The sequence below is a fragment of the Onychostoma macrolepis genome, chromosome 03 (genome assembly GCF_012432095.1).
Source record: "Onychostoma macrolepis isolate SWU-2019 chromosome 03, ASM1243209v1, whole genome shotgun sequence".
Lineage (NCBI taxonomy): Eukaryota > Metazoa > Chordata > Actinopteri > Cypriniformes > Cyprinidae > Onychostoma > Onychostoma macrolepis.
Window position 1 is genome coordinate 42,054,661 of NC_081157.1, and position 21,164 is coordinate 42,075,824.

Consider the following 21,164-nt stretch of genomic DNA (forward strand, 5'->3'; position numbering starts at 1 on the left):
ATCACAAATTCATTTTTGATTAATTATACACTTTTAAAAATAAAGGTGCTTCATGATGCCATAGAAGAACCTTTTTTGTCTAAATGGTTCCATAAATAACCTTTAACATCTGAAGAACCTTTCTGTTTCACAAAAGGTTCTTTGTGGCGAAAGAAGGTTGTTCAGATAATAAAAAGGTAAGAAAGAGATGGTTCTTTAATGAACCTTTGACTGAATGGTTCTTTGTGGAACCAAAAATGGTTCTTGAAGAACCTTATAAGCACCTTTATTTTTAAGAGTGTATGCATTGCTAAGGACTACATTTGGACAACAATAAAGGAGGTTTTTTTTCAATATTTAGAATTTTTTTTTTTTGCACCCTCAGATTCCTGATTGTCAAATAGTTGTATCTTGGCCAAATATTGTCCTATTGTCCTATTTTTTTTTTTTTTTGCCATAAAATGAATATCATTAGAGTACAGTGTTGTTTGGGCGAACTATCAGTTTTAAGTTTAAAAAAGGCATCTTGAAATATAGCTTTCCATATTAAAAGTAGACGTTCCTTTCTACACTCTCCTAACAATTTTAATAATGTGAAATAAGTCAAATCATCAGACAGGTCACTGTTCTTAGGTCAGCTTGTTAAGGTTAATGCATTTTGAAACATTTCCTTCGTCTTTATGAACCAGAATGAACAACCACATTAATGTGATGGGGAGAATGACTGGATAGCCAGTTGTTCTTTTCGACACCTCTGTCCAGGACTTCCTGTGCTCCTGTGACACCTGACCCTGAGAACACATTTAAATCTAGAAAGAGGACAGTGTCTGGAAATACATGAGAAGGGTTTGCTGTGCTGTCACCTTTAGACAAGAGTGGTCAGTGCCACAAACAACTCTGAGCTCAAAAGCTGAAAAATGACAGACATTTATTTGCTGATTTTGTCTATTTCTGGCAAGTTAGGTGTTATTGTGAGAGATCTTCGATAACAGTTATATCAGGGGAGTAAGAAATAATACAAATAATAATAATAATAATAATATTTAGCTTTTAAAGAAATGCAAATGTTACAATATAAAATGTACAAATTTACAAAATATAAAAATGTTCTGTGACAAGAATTTAGTGGCTATGAGGCTGAAGTGGGAAATGAAAACGACAGAAGGCCACCGTGCGTGTTGTTTTACTTATATTAAGTTATATAAAGGCTAGTGTAGTTCTTTGGAAAGATGGGATGACAGTTTCCTTTGGAACTAAAATCTGACAGACTCTGTGCAGTGTCACTGCGTAAAGAAAAGCGCGGGCAGCAGCAGTATCCACTGAAGCCACGCAACACCAAGCGCGTCCGTTTAGAATGACGCACGCGTAACTGTGAAACAAAATATGCATCCAATAACTCTCCTCTCCACAGTTTCCTAATATACCTTCCTAAAATGAATGAGAGACAAATGGTCACATCCACTGTCAGCCTTCATTCCAAAGTACTAAAAAAAAGAGCATATGAAACAGCATTTCAAAGATTTGCCATTAATTTTAATTTTTGCATGACAAAAACACCCCATTCGATCAAAGCGCAGAGAATGATGTATTATGTAACTCCAAAGCAGCGCCTCTGTAATGCTTTGATTTTAATCATTAAACTCATTTTCGGGGTGATATGAAGGAATTTTTATAAAGGTTATTTTTCAGGATTTATAATCTGCTTCTCACGCAATTATTTTGCTGGATCAGCACAATTAGATCAGATGAAGTCAAAAGTCTTTTCTTTTGTGTTCTAATGTCATTTTGCCCTTTCACACGATCCTTCTTGGGTCCTCGTGATTCTTTTCAAGACATTGAATCAATTATTTTAAATTTAACGTGAGCTAGGGGACATTTCTATTATATCGCTAACACATTTGTATGGTTCTTTTTGTTGTTGTTGTTTAAAAAAAAAAAAAAAAGTTATTTAAGCGCCACACTACATTAGCCCACATACTTTGATCTGCATCTGACTCAAACGGCGATGGTAACGCGATGTTATTCAGATGTCAATTAAGCACAACTTTCTGATGGAAAATAAAGTGCTACTGACGTCGGTAGATATTCGTGTACGGTGTTCCAAATAAGACAGTAATGCGCCCAGTTCCCTCCAGAGAACACAACACACTTCAAGTGCTGATCCTTTCGGAGTGAGCGCGCTATAGTGATGCTCACTTTGGAATGGAATTGACTCATTATGAAGGCTGTTCAGCGTTGAGCCTGCTGCTGTGCGCACGCGAGAGAATGAACCGGTTGGATAGGATGAAGACGCGCAGCCCGCGTGGGAACGGCACGGGTTAGTTTGCACCGGCGAACTCCGCTCGCTCGTCAGCAATACTTCTTACAATTGTCGTCACATTCCGCTCGCAGGACAACATTTAGCCGCACGCGCGCAAAAACCGAACGTCGATTTCTCTTATCCGCGCGCAGTGACGCCTCCTCGCTGTCATGTAGGGGCTTCATGTGAACGCATTACTGTTGACCGATGGGACACAAACAGAGGGTCACTCTCGGTGTGAGGAGCTCGACGTGTTTACAAGGAACGAATCATTTTGGAGAAGAAACAGAGCAAATAGTGGCAGTACTCTCAGAAAAGTTGAGTTCCAGCCGCAGGGGAGCAGGTCGAAACGCTTATCATATCTAACAGGGAACACTGACTGAGTGTTGCGCGTGACTGGGATCGTGTCTGAATAAACACCTGCCTCCGAGGACCTTAAGAACTCAAACCTGACAGAAGATTATTTACCGAGGATTAAGCGTCCATTTGAATCACTAAATAATAAGGATATATCCGCCTGTATTAATAATCACTCATCTGGAACTGGTTGAAAATGAGACAGCGGTTCAAATGCGCGCAGAATTCACCCGTTTATTTCCAGTTGTAAGCGCTGCCCTGACCATCCTTTGGGTGCATATCTGTTGTTTTTCAAACAGAGGTCTGTCACCCCGGAGCGGAGCATCCGGACAGCTGCATCTGGAGCAAAGGAGCGCTGTGCTGTTTGAAGGTTTCTGCAGAAAAACACTGGAGCAATGAGTCGCATCCTCCATCCACAGGTACGACTATCACCCATTGAAAGCGCATAGTAGCTTAACTGGTAAAATGTTAGAATGGAAACATGCTACAATGCAATGAAAACCTTTTAATTGGTTAACTGTAAATTACCCTCATATACGGTGAAAAAATTGTAGAAGACAACACATGCACATTTTTATGTATCATTGTTTAAACTACAACGTATAAATTACCTTATAATTTGTTGAAAAAAAGGGCAACACACATACGTGTATGGCAAATTATTGTTTAAATCATGATTTTTTTTTTTTCCTGGAGAAAGAGGCTTTCCCAGAATCCTCTACACACACAATCACAGTTGTTAAGATGCCATTTAAAAAAGTTAGTTCTCCTTATTTGTGGTCATTGTTATGTGCATTAGAGTGTTTTAGGTTGCTTTAGTCATATTTGAAGCATTATTTTAGTATTTTGTGTATTAACGGTATTTTGTTTGTGTGGGTAACACTGTGCTCTTGTCAGTCTGTTGGTACTGGTGACAGTTACTATAGAGGCTTATTTTTATACAAGTACATTGTGTGGCTTTCCATTGTATCACTAGTGTTTGGTGTGAGTGCAGAACAGCATCAAATAGATTTTAAGGACTCAAGTAGATTGGTATTTTTACAGTGTAATTTACATATACGGTAAAAAAAAAAAAAGCCTTTTAACAACGTTTAACAGTATTTTTTTACAGTGCACATTTTTGCCATTCAAATTCTTCAGCACTATTTGCGTTCATTATAATTATTATTATTGATGTTGGATTTAAAAAGTCTTAAATTGATGTTGGATTTAAAAAGGCTTGTTTTTGTCCTAATATTTGTTCTTGTTTCGTTTGTCTTGTCTAAATATAGTAGAATAACACCTGTCATTAAACTATAATTTGACACTGAGATTTTAAGGGAAGCAGTGGAGGTAATTAATGACTATCCTTCGACGGGGGAGATCATTGCCAATGTGAGTCAGCAGTGTGTGGGTGTGCTATTGAATTCTGTAGACAGTAAATACAAGCAGGGACAGGACACAATCCCCTGCCAGTCCTCAGCTGAGCCGCAAGACATTTGAAAAGAATGTCAATTCTAGCTTATAATAGAAGCCTGGCAATGCATCACAAGCATATCATAGATTCTAAATAATATAAAATGACATCACTGAAAGGTAAAGAAGAAAAGAGCCTTTATTTTTAGCCTTATAAAGGATGCAGCAAGTTTATTAGTCTCCGCTCTGGACCGTGGCCCAGTTTGGCACCATTACGAAGTAATGTGCTGAAACTCTGACAGTCAAAACATACAAGCTTTCAGCTACCATTAATATGTGTTTTATCACTTTCAGCGCTGCGGATAGTATTTTTCCCAGAAAAAATGATTTGAGTGATGATTGATCGTATCTGAGTTTTGAAATACTCAGAGGGTGAAGACACGGTCCTGTGATTTTGGCTTCGCTGCTTTTTGCCAGTGTTATGAAATGTCCTATGTGGCTGGCAGGGGTGCAAAGAAGCAATTAGGATTCCGTACAACTGCTAATCGACTTATATTTTACTCTTTTTCGTTGCCTCAGCACATCAGCCTGGTTACTGTGATCTCAGAGGAAATTTTGTATTCCAAAAATGCAATACCCACATTTCATTCCTGGCATTTGAAGGCTGACTAACTTTTTTCTAGCAACTACAGGGGTCAAAAGGTCAGATCTGAGATGACTGACTGGTTGTGCTGATGATTGCGATAAAATTGAGGCCAGAAGAAAACCGAGCCATCTGCGAGGAAGAAAGGCTTATGAATGTGTAATCTTGCTCTCTTTAGCCATGAATGACATCGTTTCGTTCTCCTCCCTCTAGCTCTTTTGATAGCATATTTCCATCATGATGCCGCCGGTTGTTTACAAGTCAATTGTTTGCCCTTCATTTACACCTTGGCACACCTGACGGGAGCTCGGAAGGCATCCTTTACAACCCGTCCTGCAGGAAACCAGAGTCTTTGAGGTCATTCGCCCCACAGGACATGTGTTTGTTTGTGTGTTCATAGCACCCCACAGGAAGAATAATTTCACCTGTACACATGACTCCTTCGGCCTGGTTAAGCACAGGAAGCTTTTTTCAAATTGCAGTCGACCCAGTGCAGTTCAATAAGCACACAGGTCTAATTAACTCATCACAGAGATGTAAGGAGCGGAAAGGCTTCTCGCTCTCCACAGACCCAACAGCTTCGACCCGATGCTTTTAGATACAGACAAACAACATTTCAGATGTATGCGGTGGGGTTATCAGTTTCTCCTCAAGATGTCAGAATTTAAATGTCAGAAGAGCCACAGTCTATTTTGTGCTTTTTGTCACAGTCTGGCTTATTTATTTGTTGCCTTGATTCGTTGTGGTTGTGGCTATTTGGCTTCTCTCACACAATAGTGTACATATTGAATGGTGTACATGTCTCATTGTGTTCTTTTTTGAAGGAGAAAGGCTGTTCAAGACATGCTTGTGGTCTTTTGAGAAGAGTCTGTAGAGCTTGAACAGCCTTTTTGAGGGTACTGTTGAGGTTTAGGGGTTTCAAACTCTTCCAAATGTGTTCAGCACTCACTGTGTCATAGCAACGGCAGGTATGGCCCATTATTTTGTAGTTTTAATATCCCAGAGGTCAATATCGTGTCTATGATTTAGCATGGTTCATGCGCCGCAGTGTCTTTGCATGACTAATTGAACATGTACTGAGTATAAACACAGATGAGGATTCCCAGAGCAGCGAAAACCTCTTAAGTACTTAGAACTGGACTTTGCGTTGGGCCACATTGTTCTTTTTGACGACAGTCTCACTTTCTCATAACCAGTCAAGGCGATTATTGTTTTTTATATATACTGCAATGTAAACGGTGGCTTATTTAGTGCTAAAGCCCTGCTAGGTATTTTGTGTCAGCGCTGTGTCTTTTTTAGGAGCTCTTTCAGTAATTTCTCCTCTGCTGCATCTCCTGGAAATGTAGCTCATAATAATGACGTTAAGCCATTTGGGAGTTCCTTTTCTGAATGTATCCTTTCAAATCCTCTCTGCAATTCTCAAACTCTGAAAACAAGCTTGCTGACCGAGAATTGCAGGATCTCGAATTTTCCAGCTCGTTGCCATTTAGGGATGGTTTTTGTATGCGACCCTATGCTCATCTGTCACTCAGAATTGAATAGCTTCAGATCATATTGGTCTTGAATTGGTTGTTTAAATATTTCTTGGTTCTCCGCTCTGGGTGTCGTGGGAGAGATTTGGGGCAAGTATGAAATTAATGTTATGAAAACAGAGATTAGAAGCAATTGTTCACATAGCTTTCATCACTGCAAACGGCATTAATGGTATTTTGTCATTTTCTCATTACCAGAACAGGCCACAGTTTAAATCAGTAATTCCCAACCAAGTCCCAGAGGGTTCCAGAGGGTCCTTGGAAACATTTTTGTTCTGCTGATTTTAAATTGATAAAACAGAAATACAGAATATGCAGAATTTAGTCAATGCTACTACTACTACTAATAATAATGGCTTAAATCAATATCAATCTTATATTGAATCTTATATTTTCAGTTCCTTTATAAGGAAAGAAAGCACAAAGTATTACACAAATTATAGACACACACACACACTTATGTGTCTAGTATATACAGTATTCATAAATTATTCTTTTGAGTCAAATCTTGTTAACAAACTGATTGAACAGGTTAACAAATTCATTCATTAATTGAGATGAATCTGTGAGTGTATTTTATTTTATTTTATTAATTTTAATTTATTTTTCTTGGTTTGAACGGATGGTACAGACATGTCCAGTTCGCAATGAGCCAAGAACCTACACATGTTTGAAAGTGAGTGAACCAAGGGTTTGACTGATGTTTACCTGCATTATTATCTAAAATTAATCCACATATACATATTGGTATTGGTATAAATAATGATTTTAAACAATTCATTTTGGATGAAAGATGTAAAAGAATTTTGCTTTTGTTTATTGTTATTACAAGTTATATACATTCTAAAAGGTTTTATGTTTCGTAAAAGCTGAATCATGACCGCAGTAAACTAAAGTGGGGCACGTGAAATTGCACAAAAAAATTAGCTGAACGAATTGTTCAAATAAACTGGTTAATGGAAATGAGTCAGATTTTCCATCAGGTTGGGAAATACTGGTTTAAATAGTTTAACATCGGAAAAGAATGACTTCATAGTAGCTTCTTTCACCAAGAAGGACATAACAGATTTAACGTTAAGCGCTGGCATATCAACCTCACTTAAAAACTTGGTTTTATCGCCCCCAGACTGTCATAGTCAATTTTAAAAGCAGGGTTATAATAAATCACTTAAATTAATATTGTGCTTTACCTAATAAGGTAATTATAGGGAAGCGTTGGAAGCTTTTGGACATTTTAAAAGCTGGACGGCTTGCACAAAACGCATTTGTTCTTTAAACTCACTTAATTAGTCTAGGCATGGAGCACAGCCGGTCTGCCTGAAGTGGAGATAGCTGGCAATGGAAAAAGTGAGAGTGAAAGTGTGTGTAAAGAATGCCAAGGCTTGCACAAAAGCTGTATTACATACATACTCTGATGAAGGGGTCGTTGTGTGATTTCAGAGATGGGCTTTTGATGAGGGAACAGGAAGTGCACTTATGTTAAAGGCTGAACGGCAAGTACTCTGTAAGAGTTGAGGGTGCGGTATAGATTTCGCATGAGTCATTTGCCATGTCTGTGTTTAAAGCAAATGAGGAGTATAGATGAATCTGAGGTGGAGCTGGCACCCTGGGAGTCCTTAAAAACAATGGACCGGAAACCTACGGAAATACATCAGATCTCAATTACCCTAAATATAGCATTCTTTCCTAACCATGTCCTTACTTGAAGTCAAATACTGTGCAAAGGGACAAAATCACAATGGAACCTTTTCACATTTCCGGGGTTCTCAGAAGCAGAAGTCATCATAGTTAGTTGAACTTCTATAGTGGTGAACAGACACTATAACAAATATGTTTTTTGTGTGTGTGTGTGTGTGTGTGTGTTCTCATTTGCTCAAATAGCAAAAGAAAAAAAAATCCATAATAGCATTTCTTAACTTTCCAAAAGAGGTAAAAAAAATACAAATAATGAGAGATTCATTAGGTTGGTCAAAAGAGTGAATAATGTCAACATTCCATCAGCCTTTGTTTCAGAAACACTCATATATATATATATATATATATATATATATATATATATATTTTTTTTTTTCTAGATTTACGATGTAATAACTGTGGAAATGCGTTATCACAATCTCTGAAAAAGGTCTATTAGAACATGTGAACAATTCCAAAATCTGCATAATTAAACTTGTTGCATAAGTTTCAAAGGCCTTTAAAAAGTCCAAACCTTTTTGAGTGACATAGTCTGGAATGCAGAAACATTTTGGAGAATCGTTGGACATTGTAAAATTAAATATTAGCTGATGCATGAAGATGATTGTTCAGAAATACGATAAGGTCCAAGGCATTGTTGCCACATCTGGAGGATTTCACAATTTGAACATATTGTTCCATCCTTGAATTCCCATTAGTAATCATGAAACACTTCATTGAATTAGTTTTAGCCATTCATACGTTAAGTACAAAACCAAAAACGTCACATTGGTATGAAGTGGAAACTGACTGTTACTAATATTAATCCAGATTATTTTCTGTATCGCAGTCAAAATTGCATCTTTTTTACTGTGACTTGGCAACCCCCACTCTTACAAGTTTCATTGACATGTTTAAATGTGAATGGGTGTTTTCTGCCACACTCATTTGCCTCCTCATTTTAGATGGGCATGACATTCTGTACGGTCATGCAACACATGTTGTTTTGTGCTACAGAGAATGGTGGGATTCTCTCGCAGCTTGCCACGGTTTTACATGAGTAAGAAAGATATTCTGTTCGCTGAGTCAGTGATCACTATGCCTACTTTGTCCCAGATCCTCGTCCTTTTTTTAAATGAAATGAGTGAATTAACTCAATTAGCCTGTCAGTGGCTCTTTACAAGCAGCTGGTACCTGGCAGCTGTTGCATAAAAAAAGACAAAACCTCATTCATCCCTTTCCAATCGATTTTCCCTTTCCATCCGGCATTTTTCACAACTCGTGTCTCACTTAAAACGGAACGCATTTACATCAGAGGGGCTTGCAGTGCTTTCCCAGAAGGCATTTCTTCCTTCGTATTAGTTGATCACAATGCTGCAACGTTGGGAAAGGGACTGCTGTTCTTGTTTGCTTCTATTTTTTACTTTTTTTGGTGGGAAATGTATTCTCACAACAGATTAGACATGCAAATTAGCGAGAGCCGTTTGTTTTGAGAAGACTAAATTAGATCTCTGTTGAAAGCATATTTGGCTTTTGCATTCTTTTGTTCTTACTATTCTGTGAATATAATTTCTGTTTGAAGAGATATAAATATGATCTGTTTAACTGTGTCAAATCCAAGATTTCATCATGAAAAAGTACAATATTAGCAAAGCCTTTCATCAAATCTTTCTCCTCCTTCCCTTGTGTTTATCACTGCATCTATTTCCTCTTGTTCAGTTTTCAATTTCAGTGTTCAGTTTCATTGGCAAGAATAAAGCTAATGGCACGGGACACACATCAGTTTATCTACAGGCAACAAAGAACAGTGCAAAATAAATGATGATAAAATGAGAATGATTAACAGACATGCTGTCAATCAGGTTTTTAAAAATAATTATTAATATTAATTATATTAAGTTATTAATTAGTTATTAAATTAAAGAATGCATGAATTATAAAATTTGGTCAAATAATGAAATAATTGTTAATTAACTGAATCACTGTTTATGGCATATATCAGTATTCGATATGAAAAGCATTAAATTATTGTGATGGGCACTAAATAGATCTTACAGAAATCAACTTTAAAAGTTATTACAAATTATAGTAAATTATTATACAAGTAAAATTAATAGTAAACTATATAGTAAATAGTAAATAGTAAAGAAAGTTAAAAACGTATCTTTTTACCCTGTAGCATTTAGTTCAATTTCTGCTGTATGTATTTTGTTGATATATTGTTTCTCATGTAATATATATATTTTTTTTTGTCTTTTATGTGTGATGTACTGATGTTCATGCTTTCATGTAAAGCACTTTATTTGATTATAAATAAAGTTTATCATTGTCGTTATTATTATAGTTATAGTAAAATATATTGTAACTCTGTCATGCTTTTTTTTTTTTTAGCATCTCGTGCCTTGCATTTTGATTTCTGTCCTTTGAAGTGGTTTGTTGGATTTTTTATTTTTTTTATTTTTTTACCTAATGATTAATTAGGTAATTTTAGCATGTTATTTTTGTTTTAATTAATTGCACTGAATTAATGTGTTAAATTGACAGCCTTAATTAAAAGTAAAGTAAGCATTAAGTCATCACACTTGTGAATAATCATTACAGCAGAGAGCGAGAAGATCAGATATTAACAAGATAATTATTAAGATGTATATTCTTTGTCCCTGAGTTGCGTGACGGCAAGTCAAGACTAAGTGTACTGAGTATCTAACAGTCTTTGTGTTCATCTAATAGATGGGATATTTAAGGCATTTCTTTCTCTATTGTCTGTGCATTTTGAATGAGCAAGGTAGCACATTTTCATATACTGTAGTTTGAACAGTGCCTTTTAAAATAGCTTTTATGCTGACGGTGAACCATATCCCTATGCATGGTTGACACTGACACTGACACAACTTCAAATGTACTTTACACTACAAATATGGACAGATGTTTATAATTCAGAAATGCTAGTAAGTTCAAAAGCACCGATGACCTTCAAAATCATGAGAGCAAATTTGGAGTAAAATTGACAGGAAGTTCTCTTTATTGAGCCTTCAGTTTACACCATAACTTTTCTTTGTTTTAAACAATTCAGAATCCTTAAACCTTGTGTTTATTTGCCAGTTTAAATTGGATTTTGAATCCCAGATTTTCAATGTGTTCCTTTGGACCCCATTGTATCTCCCAATGGAATATAGACCATAGCAACATCCTCTCTTCCAAGCATACTTGAGCAGTGTGTTTATTTGTGTGAGCATGTTTCCTGTGTTTAAAAAATGCTTACGTGTTAGTAACAGTCATATTCACATGCATCCACACAGACTTTCATCCATATGCACATTAAGCTGGGGCAATAGAAAACACCCCTATTTATGCCTGCGCAAACTGACAAATGTAACTCATGTACTGTATATACTGCCTCACTTTCACTTTTGTGGAGTTACGGAATGAAGTGTGCAGGCAGGTGGAGGGGCACGGCATCCAAGCATCTTTCATTAATTACCCAGCTATGCTTGTGTGGAACGTTGGCATAAAAGATATTGACTCCTTGCGCTAACACTGCAGCCTGTGTCATCTCCATTTATCACAATTAACAGCCCCACAGCGAGTAGAGCCAAGCAGTGCAGCCTCAAGGTCAGAGTTACAGTACACAATGTTAAATATCGGTAGAAGAATGCAAACAAGCCTAGATTGTATTTTATTTATTTATTTATTTATAAATAAATCTTTAAAAATTAAATATTAGCTGATTTTATTAGTAGAGGATTTTTAGTTTATTATTTTTTATTTTATTGTATTATTGTATTTGATTTAATCAGTTTAATTTATTATTTTTAATTATTATTTTCTAGTTTTTATTTTATTTCATTTTATTACTTTTGGCATCACATTTTATGTCCATTATGTTATCAATGGTCAGATTTATTTTAACTACTACTATAACAAAAACATGACATGCTGCTGAATGAACTTAAAGCTGCAGTCCGTGACTTTTGGCGCTCTAGCAGTTAATAAACAGAACTGTATGGGTCTTGCAGAAGAACATTGTAGCCGGAGCTACTTCTCTCTGTTTATGTCTATGACGAATCACGCAGGTACTGGGATACTCCGCAGCTATACTTACTCGAACCAGTCTAAAACAGTCATAATATAAACACTTATTATAGGTGTACCGTAGTGATTCAGGATAAGCCAAAAACACGGTTTTGAAAATGGATTCATGGTGTACTCACTTATTATATAAATTTTGAAATCAAAAAAGTTACAGAATGCAGCTTTAAGAACTTTTATTCCATCCAAAATACCATCTAGTGTTTTGCCAGAGGAAAAAGCATGACCATTTTAAAATGTGTTTACATATAAGTACATTTTGTATGCTTTAAGCAGTACATTAGCATATAGATGACTTTAAAGCTCATAGGCATGGATTATATCTTGATGTCATGTAGGGCTGCAATAAACAATTATTTTAATAATACGATAACAATTAATCGACAATTATTTCACTGATTAATCAGTAGACTTCGATTATTCAACTTTTGCAATTAGTTAAAATATTGAGTTATGCATATTTTACCAAATAAAGATAATCACTTCAGCTTTTGAAAATCATATAAGTAATTTATACAAATAAATATATTTGGCACACAAAATGAAATGACAGAGAAACAAAACTCTCTCATTCACCATTTAATTAGCTATATGAAACTTAACTGAAAGGCATCTCCTTTTGTAAGTCATATAGATAAGAAACAAAATAAAGGTAAGTGATAAGACATTTTATTTTTAGATAAGCTATTTTATTCAACACAATCTCTTTTAAAATACCTTATAGGGTTATGATAATCAAAACAGTCCCGAATCAATCATTTTAATGAAATATCCCCCACTAATAAAACTATTTAGCTAGCTCCACACTGGAGAGCTGATTTATAAATTTATAAGAGAAAATCAAGTTGTAATTCTAACTGAAAGCGACACAGAGTCTATTTGTTCATGTTAAATACTGTAAAGCTGCTTAATTTAAGGCTATCTAGTGCATTAAGTACAATATAAATAAACGTGACGTGACTGGACTTGAGAATCTAGAGTAACGATCTGCAGAGCTTGTGCAACATGTACATCCACATCGCTGGATGAGACGTTTTCTTAACTGCTGCTTTCTCACCCCTGTCAGTTTTTGTTGTGTTTATTTTGTTATTGAGAGGAAAGCATGTAGCATATATTTACATATTCATCTAAACGCTGCTCAGCAGCTGCATTTGCTCTGAAATGCTGTGTGTGTCTTCTTCTCTTGAATTGCATCCAGGAGAGCTGAATTATAGTCTTGTGCTACAGCGCCACACTGGTCAAACCGCATAAGTGCAGGCTCTTACGTTAGGTCATAGGAGATCAAATAACTACTCAACAACAAAAATATTTGTCGACAATTTTTTTTTTTTTCGACGTTGTCAATAATGTTGTCTAATTTCATGAAACATTTAAGAGTTTCGTTTTGCTGTGCTAGAGTGTTTAGAAAAACATTTACCCTTCACTGCTGATAGCCTCGTGGTCAGTGTGTCGACATACAGCACAAATACGCTCACAGCGACCTGAATTCGATTCCTGTCTTGAGGTCCTTTGCCAATCTCGCTCCCCTCTCTTCACCCAATGCTTTCCTGTCATCTCTCTACTGTCCTATTGTAATAAAACCCCATAAAATAAACTTTTAAAAATGTTGTAGGAAGTGAAAACTTCTGCAGAACGTCTTCTGAATCCTTGCAGAAGCCTTTGCTAACTCAGTTGAATTCCGAGGCATTGGGTTAGACTGGGGTTTAGTTGAGGATTTGGTTGGGTTTATTTTTGAAACGAGATTGAGGTCAGGTTAGGTTGAGGTTAGTATCTGGATTAGGCACATGTCAGTCATAAAAAAACATTGCTCCATTTGTTCTAAATATAGAGGAGGAGAAATTTGTAATGAATACTATAGATGCTGTGTGTTTTCATACCATGTCTTTGGGCTGAAGTTAGAAGTCTCTGATCTGAGACTAGTTTTAGGCAAAATCAAGCATGATTTCCCTTATGGAAGCTTGGCAAGTTGATGTGAAAGGCATTTCTGCACTCTTGCTTGCTTGTCATGCTCAGACCAGCTGTCATGTTAGAGCAGTTCACACACTGACTGGAGTGATTTTACGCTACTGTCACGATTAGTCTCCAACTAGTATCTGTAGACATCCATGCGCTCATACACAAATATGAACTATAACACACTCCGTACACTCTGTCCAAATGCCACACATGGTTACTCATTCATCTGCATCCCACATGAGCGTGAAGTATCCCAAGTCTGGAAGCACACACAGAAAATGACTTTACGTATTTGTCCATGCACTCTAGCATAGATTCACAGTACGCACACACACACACACACACACACACACGGATACACATGAACTTGCATAGCACCCATGTCCTTTGGAAGGACTGCCTCCTGAGTAAACATACACGCACACACACAGATTATTATGGGGTAAATAAACAATAGGGTAATAGAGGGCAGCCTGTGTAAATACTATTATGGCCATAAACAGGCTCCTTCATACAGATAAAGAACAGCAGACACATCTTAAACAAACAGACTGGACACAAGCAAATGCAAAAACAGAAGACATTTTGCACAAGTGAAATACACGTATTAAATATACACATATTAAAGGAAGCCATTCATTTTTAACCATTCATTTTCAGTTGTCATAATATATATATATATATATATATTTTTTTTTTTGTTTACAGGAAGAACTTCTGCTTATTTGGTGTGTGTGTTTATTTCTATATTTGTATGTTTTTTAAAAGCATTAAAGAAAGATTATCATAACATAATGTTGACAGTAGTTGTCAAAGTCAGCCATTTATTTTTAATTATAAGAAAAAAAATCTTTAAATTACAGGAACAGAAATGTTCTTTCCACTAATGCGTTATAGAGGGTTGCCTATATTTAGTTATTGATTTTGTATTATTTTTTGTGCGTTTATTTCTCATGGCATAATATTGACTACAATTGTCAAACTCGTTCATTCATTTCAGTCATTAAAATGTTTTTCTTTAATTTATTGGACGATTTAGTTATCAGGATTTTATTTGGATTTTATTAGTAGAGGATTTTTTTTAATTTTTATTCAGTTTAGTTCATTATTATTTTATTTTATTTCATTTTGATATTTTATTTTATTTATTTATTTAGATTTTTTGGAAGTAAATGTTTATCAGTAATTATAAACCAACATTTTTAAAACTAAAAATTAATATAAAACAATACTTTTAAACTTTATAAAGAAAAAAAAAAGCCTTTAAAAATAAAATATTGTCTGATTTATATTAGTAGAGGATGATAAACTCACATAAATTTGGCTTTTAAACAGTATTTAGACCAAATTTATGGCTCAAACATATTTAAAACACATATCCCACATTTTGTTAACAGTGTTGCAAAAATTGCCTCATATAAAATTAATAGAAACTAAAACTTCATGCCATATTTAATTTGATCTTGAGAATTTATCAGTTAACATTTAATGAAAGTTAAGCTGTGTACATTTTTTGAAAAGGTGAAACGGTTTCAGGCTCAGTTGTGAAAGTGAAAGTATTTCTTTAATTGATGAGCGCAGGTTTCAGTGATCATCTATGGCAAACCCCTCCCCCTGTCATCTCAGTTTCCATGGCATCCATGATGCGTTGTGACTGGGCGACCGTTCAACAGCATCACGGGTGGAGTGTGTCTTAACTATGGATTTGAGGGGGAGGATAATTTTCTCACAGAGCGACTGAGCCGTGTGATCGCAGAGGAGCTAATCTAACCCTGACCACCTGTGAGGATCGCTTCCTCCTCTCAGCCCAACCCCACAGGCCTGCATTGAGCCAGGGAGAATGTTTGAGTGCAGAAAGGGGTAGGATTCAATTTTCAGGGCTTACTATCAGTTTCTCCCACAACTAAGAGGCGGCGGTGATTCCACGGATCAGTTTGAGGACTTTGCAACAAGCTGACCTACATATTAGAAGATTCGGTTCCTATTGCATTCCGCCTGCAAAAGCAATCAGCGGGAGCGCTCACATGAACCAGATGGATTCACAGCATGCTCTCCGATCCTCTTGGAGTCGCTCACTGTATTTTGCAATTCCCTTCCTCGAACGTTTCAGCATTTGGGAGGGCGCAGGCATTTGAAGTGTTTCAAGGCCCTAGAACTTATGTGTTGTTTTGAAGGTACCTAAGCCATTCATCACTGTCATCACAAATAGCTATACACGTGCATTTCTGTTTTTTACTCGGCTAGACTAGTTTTGCTCTTTCTCTTCAGCTCTTAATATATAGTTTGTGTCATGCAGAGAGAAGAAAAGGCAAAACGAATATAGAATCTCATCTCTCACTCCATAGATCTTGGCCGTTCGGAGTCAATTTTAATCAGAGTTCACTGAGCTGTCTTGAACTTTATGGCAGAACCAGACATCATCATTTCTGTTTGTTCTTGAGTTAATAAAGTCTGCTTTATTTATTTATTTTTTTAAACTATGTTTAATGGCAGAAACTCTCAGAAGAATGTCAGATTTCTAAACTTCTTGTGGTTTGCAAGCATGAAGTTGCTTCTCTGGCAGAGTCTCTTGTGTTTGAACCCCTGAGGTTACAAATTTGGTTTTCATTAGAATGGTGCTTAAACCACAGATGTGTTTAACACTTTCAACACTCTCTTTGACCTTGAATGTGACAATTTAATGGGAGTTATAATTTTGTCTCATTGTTGGCCTTCTCAGAATTGTAACTCAAGACAGCGATAAGCTGTAAATGTTAATCGCTAACTCCTTGTTTGCTAGTTACCTCTTTTAGGCAATTAAACTGTTTCTGCTGATGTTACACTTAAAACTATTTATGCAGCTGGCTGTTAAGTTTAGTTTTCCCCATATTTGTTTTTTATTTTTCACCCAGTGATAATAAAAAACAGCACTGGTACTTAAAATAATGAATGTTTTTGAAAACACTATGTTATAATATTTCTTGAGCAGCAGATCAGCATATTAGAATGATTTCTGGAGGATCATGTGACACTGAAGAATGGAGTAATGATTCTGAAACTTAAGCTTTGCATTTCAGGAATAAATTGCTTCTTTAAATATACTAAAATAGGAAATGCTTATTTTAAATTCTAATAATATTTCACAATATTACAGTTTACTGTATTTTGATCAAATAAATTGGTGATCATAAATGTCAAATTTTTCAAAAACATAAAAAAAAAAAAAAAAAAAAAAACACATATACTGACCCCAAACTTATGAATGCTATTGTAGGTAAAAATGAATTTATTATTGTATTATTATTGTACTGAATATAAGAATCAATGCAAGTGTGATATTGCTAAATTATTTAGTAACTTATATTTACATTAGATAACACTCAGTACAGTACAGATTCTGCAAAATACATAATTTTATTTTATATATTTTCTTATTATAGTACTTTTACCAGTACTTTTGACTTTCCAACAAAAACCTGTTTTCTGAATGAAAACAAATTGTGAATAAGACAGTCTAGACAGCAAGGATAATCATTTATTGAAACACTGCATAAGTAAATAATACAAATCTTATGTTAAAATGTCTTATTTATCATCATTGTGCAAAGCCATAAATTATACACAAGCAGAATTATATGAGACAAACCATCTGAGTCCAGGCAGAAATGCTGTGGGACCTTACTGAACTGATTTTAGGAGAGGTTAGTGTCTAAGCATAGTCTCTAAGCATCCTTCAGTCCTCCTGCATTCACAGATAAATAGCCCACAGGGACTCTGCCTGAAGCTGACTACTGCTGCCAGAAAGACATGTGACAACTAAAAACATTCTCTTGTTGTTCCCAGACTCTCACTGTAAATGGACCACATAACACACATACAAAAAATAATTGTGTGCCTGAGAAGGAACATAAAGCTCTCATCCTGAAATTATTGCTTCTGCGAGGCTTGTAGTGGTACTATAACAGCAATCATTCTTATATTAAAGGGTTCATTCACCCCAAAATGTAAATTGTCACCATTTGCTCACTTTACACTATACCTGTGCTTGCTTTATTTCAGCCACTTAAGGAAATTGTGGGTGGGATTGAAAATGAACAGCAAACCATGTGCTATCAAAAGAGGCATTAAAGCAAAACCGAAAGTTACTAATGCACTGTAAGAAACTATAGAGAATAGCTCTACAGACATTATTTACTGAAAAACGTTTTCTCTGCTGTAGCTCTCGAATTGCATTAGAGTGATTTGAATATGCACATATTTAACTTTGTTGTGACATGATTAATTGTGAGAGACAAGTCATAAAGACTACTTTTATGATGATGCATTTGTCTTTTTTGAAGTTTAACAGCTCACCGTTTAGAAAGAAAGACAATGACACAGATTGAGAGTGACAAATAAGAGAATTTTTCTTTTTAGGTGAAGTAGTTCTTGAAAGGTTCCGTAAGTGATTTTTTTTTCTAACTTCAATATCACACTCTTTCTTCTTGCCAGCCAGTCCGAAGTCACCTTGAAACAAGCCAAAATAATTCACTTCCAGATAGCTTTTCAGATTGTCTGATTGGATAAAACAGTGTGAGACACTCCCTTAGCTCTTTTTTTTTTTTGGTGTTTACAGAGCCTAAGGCTGTCACAGACATGTGTGATGTCTGAGGACAGAGATTTCAATAATATCTGTCTGGTAGTAGGAATATTTTATGTGCGGTAGATACTGCCTACAGCACATTTAATTATGTTATGTGTCTATATATACAGTGACAGCTTTAGTAACATGTTCAAACATAATGCTAAACTACCTCAGGTACAAGTAGAGTCGTTGCAGACTCCAGATCTTACCTTCAAACTGCCCTAATTTGGAATAGAGTGAATTTTTGGTAGTTTTAGCTTTCAATAGGACCTCATCTGAGGAGATGAAAGTAGATGAAGAGGAAATTGGCCCTCCTGCTTCTGCTAGACGGACTTATGACATTTTTTCCCCCGCTTTCCACGGGTAACCAATTTACAGTCTCAGAGTATGTCGCAATCAGGAGAGTACAATCTTTCAGTTCCTTATTTTATCATTTATTTATTTATTTTTTTTCTATTAAAGGTTAAATGATTAATGCACTTCACGGAAATGTCTCTCCAGTGGAGCTGTAAATGCACTCATCTAGATTGGAAAAAAAATTGTCTATTAAACCAGACATGATACTATGGAATAAGACACATCTGTGAGGTCATAGGAAACACTGAGAGACAGGCACGGAATTTTGTGTTTCTTAAGAATGTAAAAGTTTTTATCTGTACAGTTTCAAATTTAATGTAATGTTAGCTTTAAATTTACTAAATTTGCTAACATTGTATTATTACAACCCGAATTCCAGAAATGTTGGGACGTTTTTTAAATTTGAATAAAATGAAAACTAAAGGACTTTCAAATCACATGAGCCGATATTTTATTCACAATAGAACATAGAGAACATAACAAATGTTTAAAATGAGAAATTTTACACTTTTATCCACTAAATGAGCTCATTTCAAATTTGATGCCTGCTACAGGTCTCAAAAAAGTTGGGACGGGGGCAAAAAAGGGCTGAAAAAAGCAAGACATTTTGAAAAGATTCAGCTGGGAGAATATCTAGCGACTAATTAAGTTAATTGACATCAGGTCTGTAACATAATTAGCTATAAAAGGGATGTCTTAGAGAGGCAGAGTCTCTCAGAAGTAAATATGGGCAGAGGCTCTCCAATCAGTGAAAAATTGCGTAAAAAGATTGTGGAATACTTTAAAAACAATGTTCCTCGACATCAAATTGCAAAGGCTCATCTACAGTGCATAACATCATCAAAAGATTCAGAGAAACTGGAGAAATATCTGTGCGTATAGACAAGGCCGAAGACCTTTGTTGGATGCCCGTGGTCTTCGGGCTCTCAGACGTCACTGCATCACTCATCGGCATTATTCTGTCATTGACATTACTAAATGAGCCCAGGAATACTTCCAGAAACCACTGTCGGTAAACACAGTCCGCCGTGCCATCTGCAGATGCCAACTAAAGCTCTATCATGCAAAAAGAAAGCCATATGTGAACATGGTCCAGAAGCGCCGTCATGTCCTGTGGGCCAAGGCTCATTTAAAATGGACTGTTTCAAAGTGGAAAAGTGTTCTATGGTCAGACGAGTCCAAATTTGACATTCTTGTTGGAAATCACGGACGCCATGTCCTCTGGGCTAAAGAGGAGGGAGAACTTCCAGCGTGTTATCAGCGTTCAGTTCAAAAGCCAGTATCTCTGATGGTATGAGGGTGCATAAGTGCATACGGTATGGGCAGCTTGCATGTTTTGGAAGGCACTATGAATGCTGAAAGGTATATAATGGTTTTAGAGCAACATATGCTCCCCTCCAGACGACATGTATTTCAGCAGGCCTCCTGATATGAGCAAAGAAAGAAAAAACATGTAATTTCATGGTGTAACCACTAGTTGCCTGTATAGGACTCTATAGAGAGTCTTGTGAATTCCCTAGTTGTTTTTAGACATAATTGTTTACTTTTATTAGGTTGTGGATATAAATGTATATTTAGGCATTCTCAAAGACTACTTTTTGTCAAGGTTTATATATTTTTTTGCATTATTATTATTATATAGGTTTTTGCATTATTATTACTACAGTCAACCCTGAACACAGAAACTATAAAAATGTAACAACAATGAAGAGGAATGCTTTATCAGAGCCTAATCCTTCAGGGTCTGATCTGATTTCAACCTCTTAATTCACTCAACTCATTTTGGCTATATGGTTATAGCCAGGGGTTAAATTGGGATTTGTTATGTGGGGGGGCTCTATGGTATCGAGCACATATATATATATATATATATATATATATATATATATATATATACAGGGGTTAAATTAGGATATGTTATGTGCTATCGAGCATATATATATATATATTTACATTTAGTAATTTAACAATTTGGCAGACATTTTTATCCAAAGTGACTTACAAATGAGGACAATGGAAATATATATATATATATATTGTGTGTGTGTGTATGTGTGTGTGTGTGTATTTTGTTTTTTTGCAAATATGATTTATTGTAATGCAATATTCTCATCGGTTTTCTATCAGCTGTGACATAGGCTATAAATCTGCATGTTTTTTTTTTTTTTTTACCTTTATAGAGGGCATTTTCCCACTAATCTCATTAACTTTCATTTCAAATGCTTACATTTGATCTAGAAATTCAATTATAATAATGTGATTGTTATTATACGTTATCAG

The 21,164-nt window shown here is 35.7% G+C and overlaps 1 protein-coding gene across 3 annotated transcripts in view; it reads left to right on the forward strand.

Annotated features, from left to right (window-relative positions):
- The first annotated feature begins 2,043 nt into the window (after positions 1–2,043).
- crhr1 (corticotropin releasing hormone receptor 1) overlaps positions 2,044–21,164 on the forward strand; it is a 165,774-nt gene continuing 146,653 nt past the window's right edge. The window contains exons 1-2 of one of the 3 annotated variants that reach the window (XM_058769343.1): positions 2,047–2,296; positions 2,935–3,054. In XM_058769343.1, the coding sequence (XP_058625326.1) occupies positions 3,031–3,054 (24 nt within the window). In that variant the 5' untranslated portion in view covers positions 2,047–2,296; positions 2,935–3,030. Of the gene's footprint in view, positions 3,055–21,164 lie in introns of all 3 variants that reach the window. The other 2 variants (XM_058769345.1, XM_058769342.1) reach the window with 2 other exon arrangements.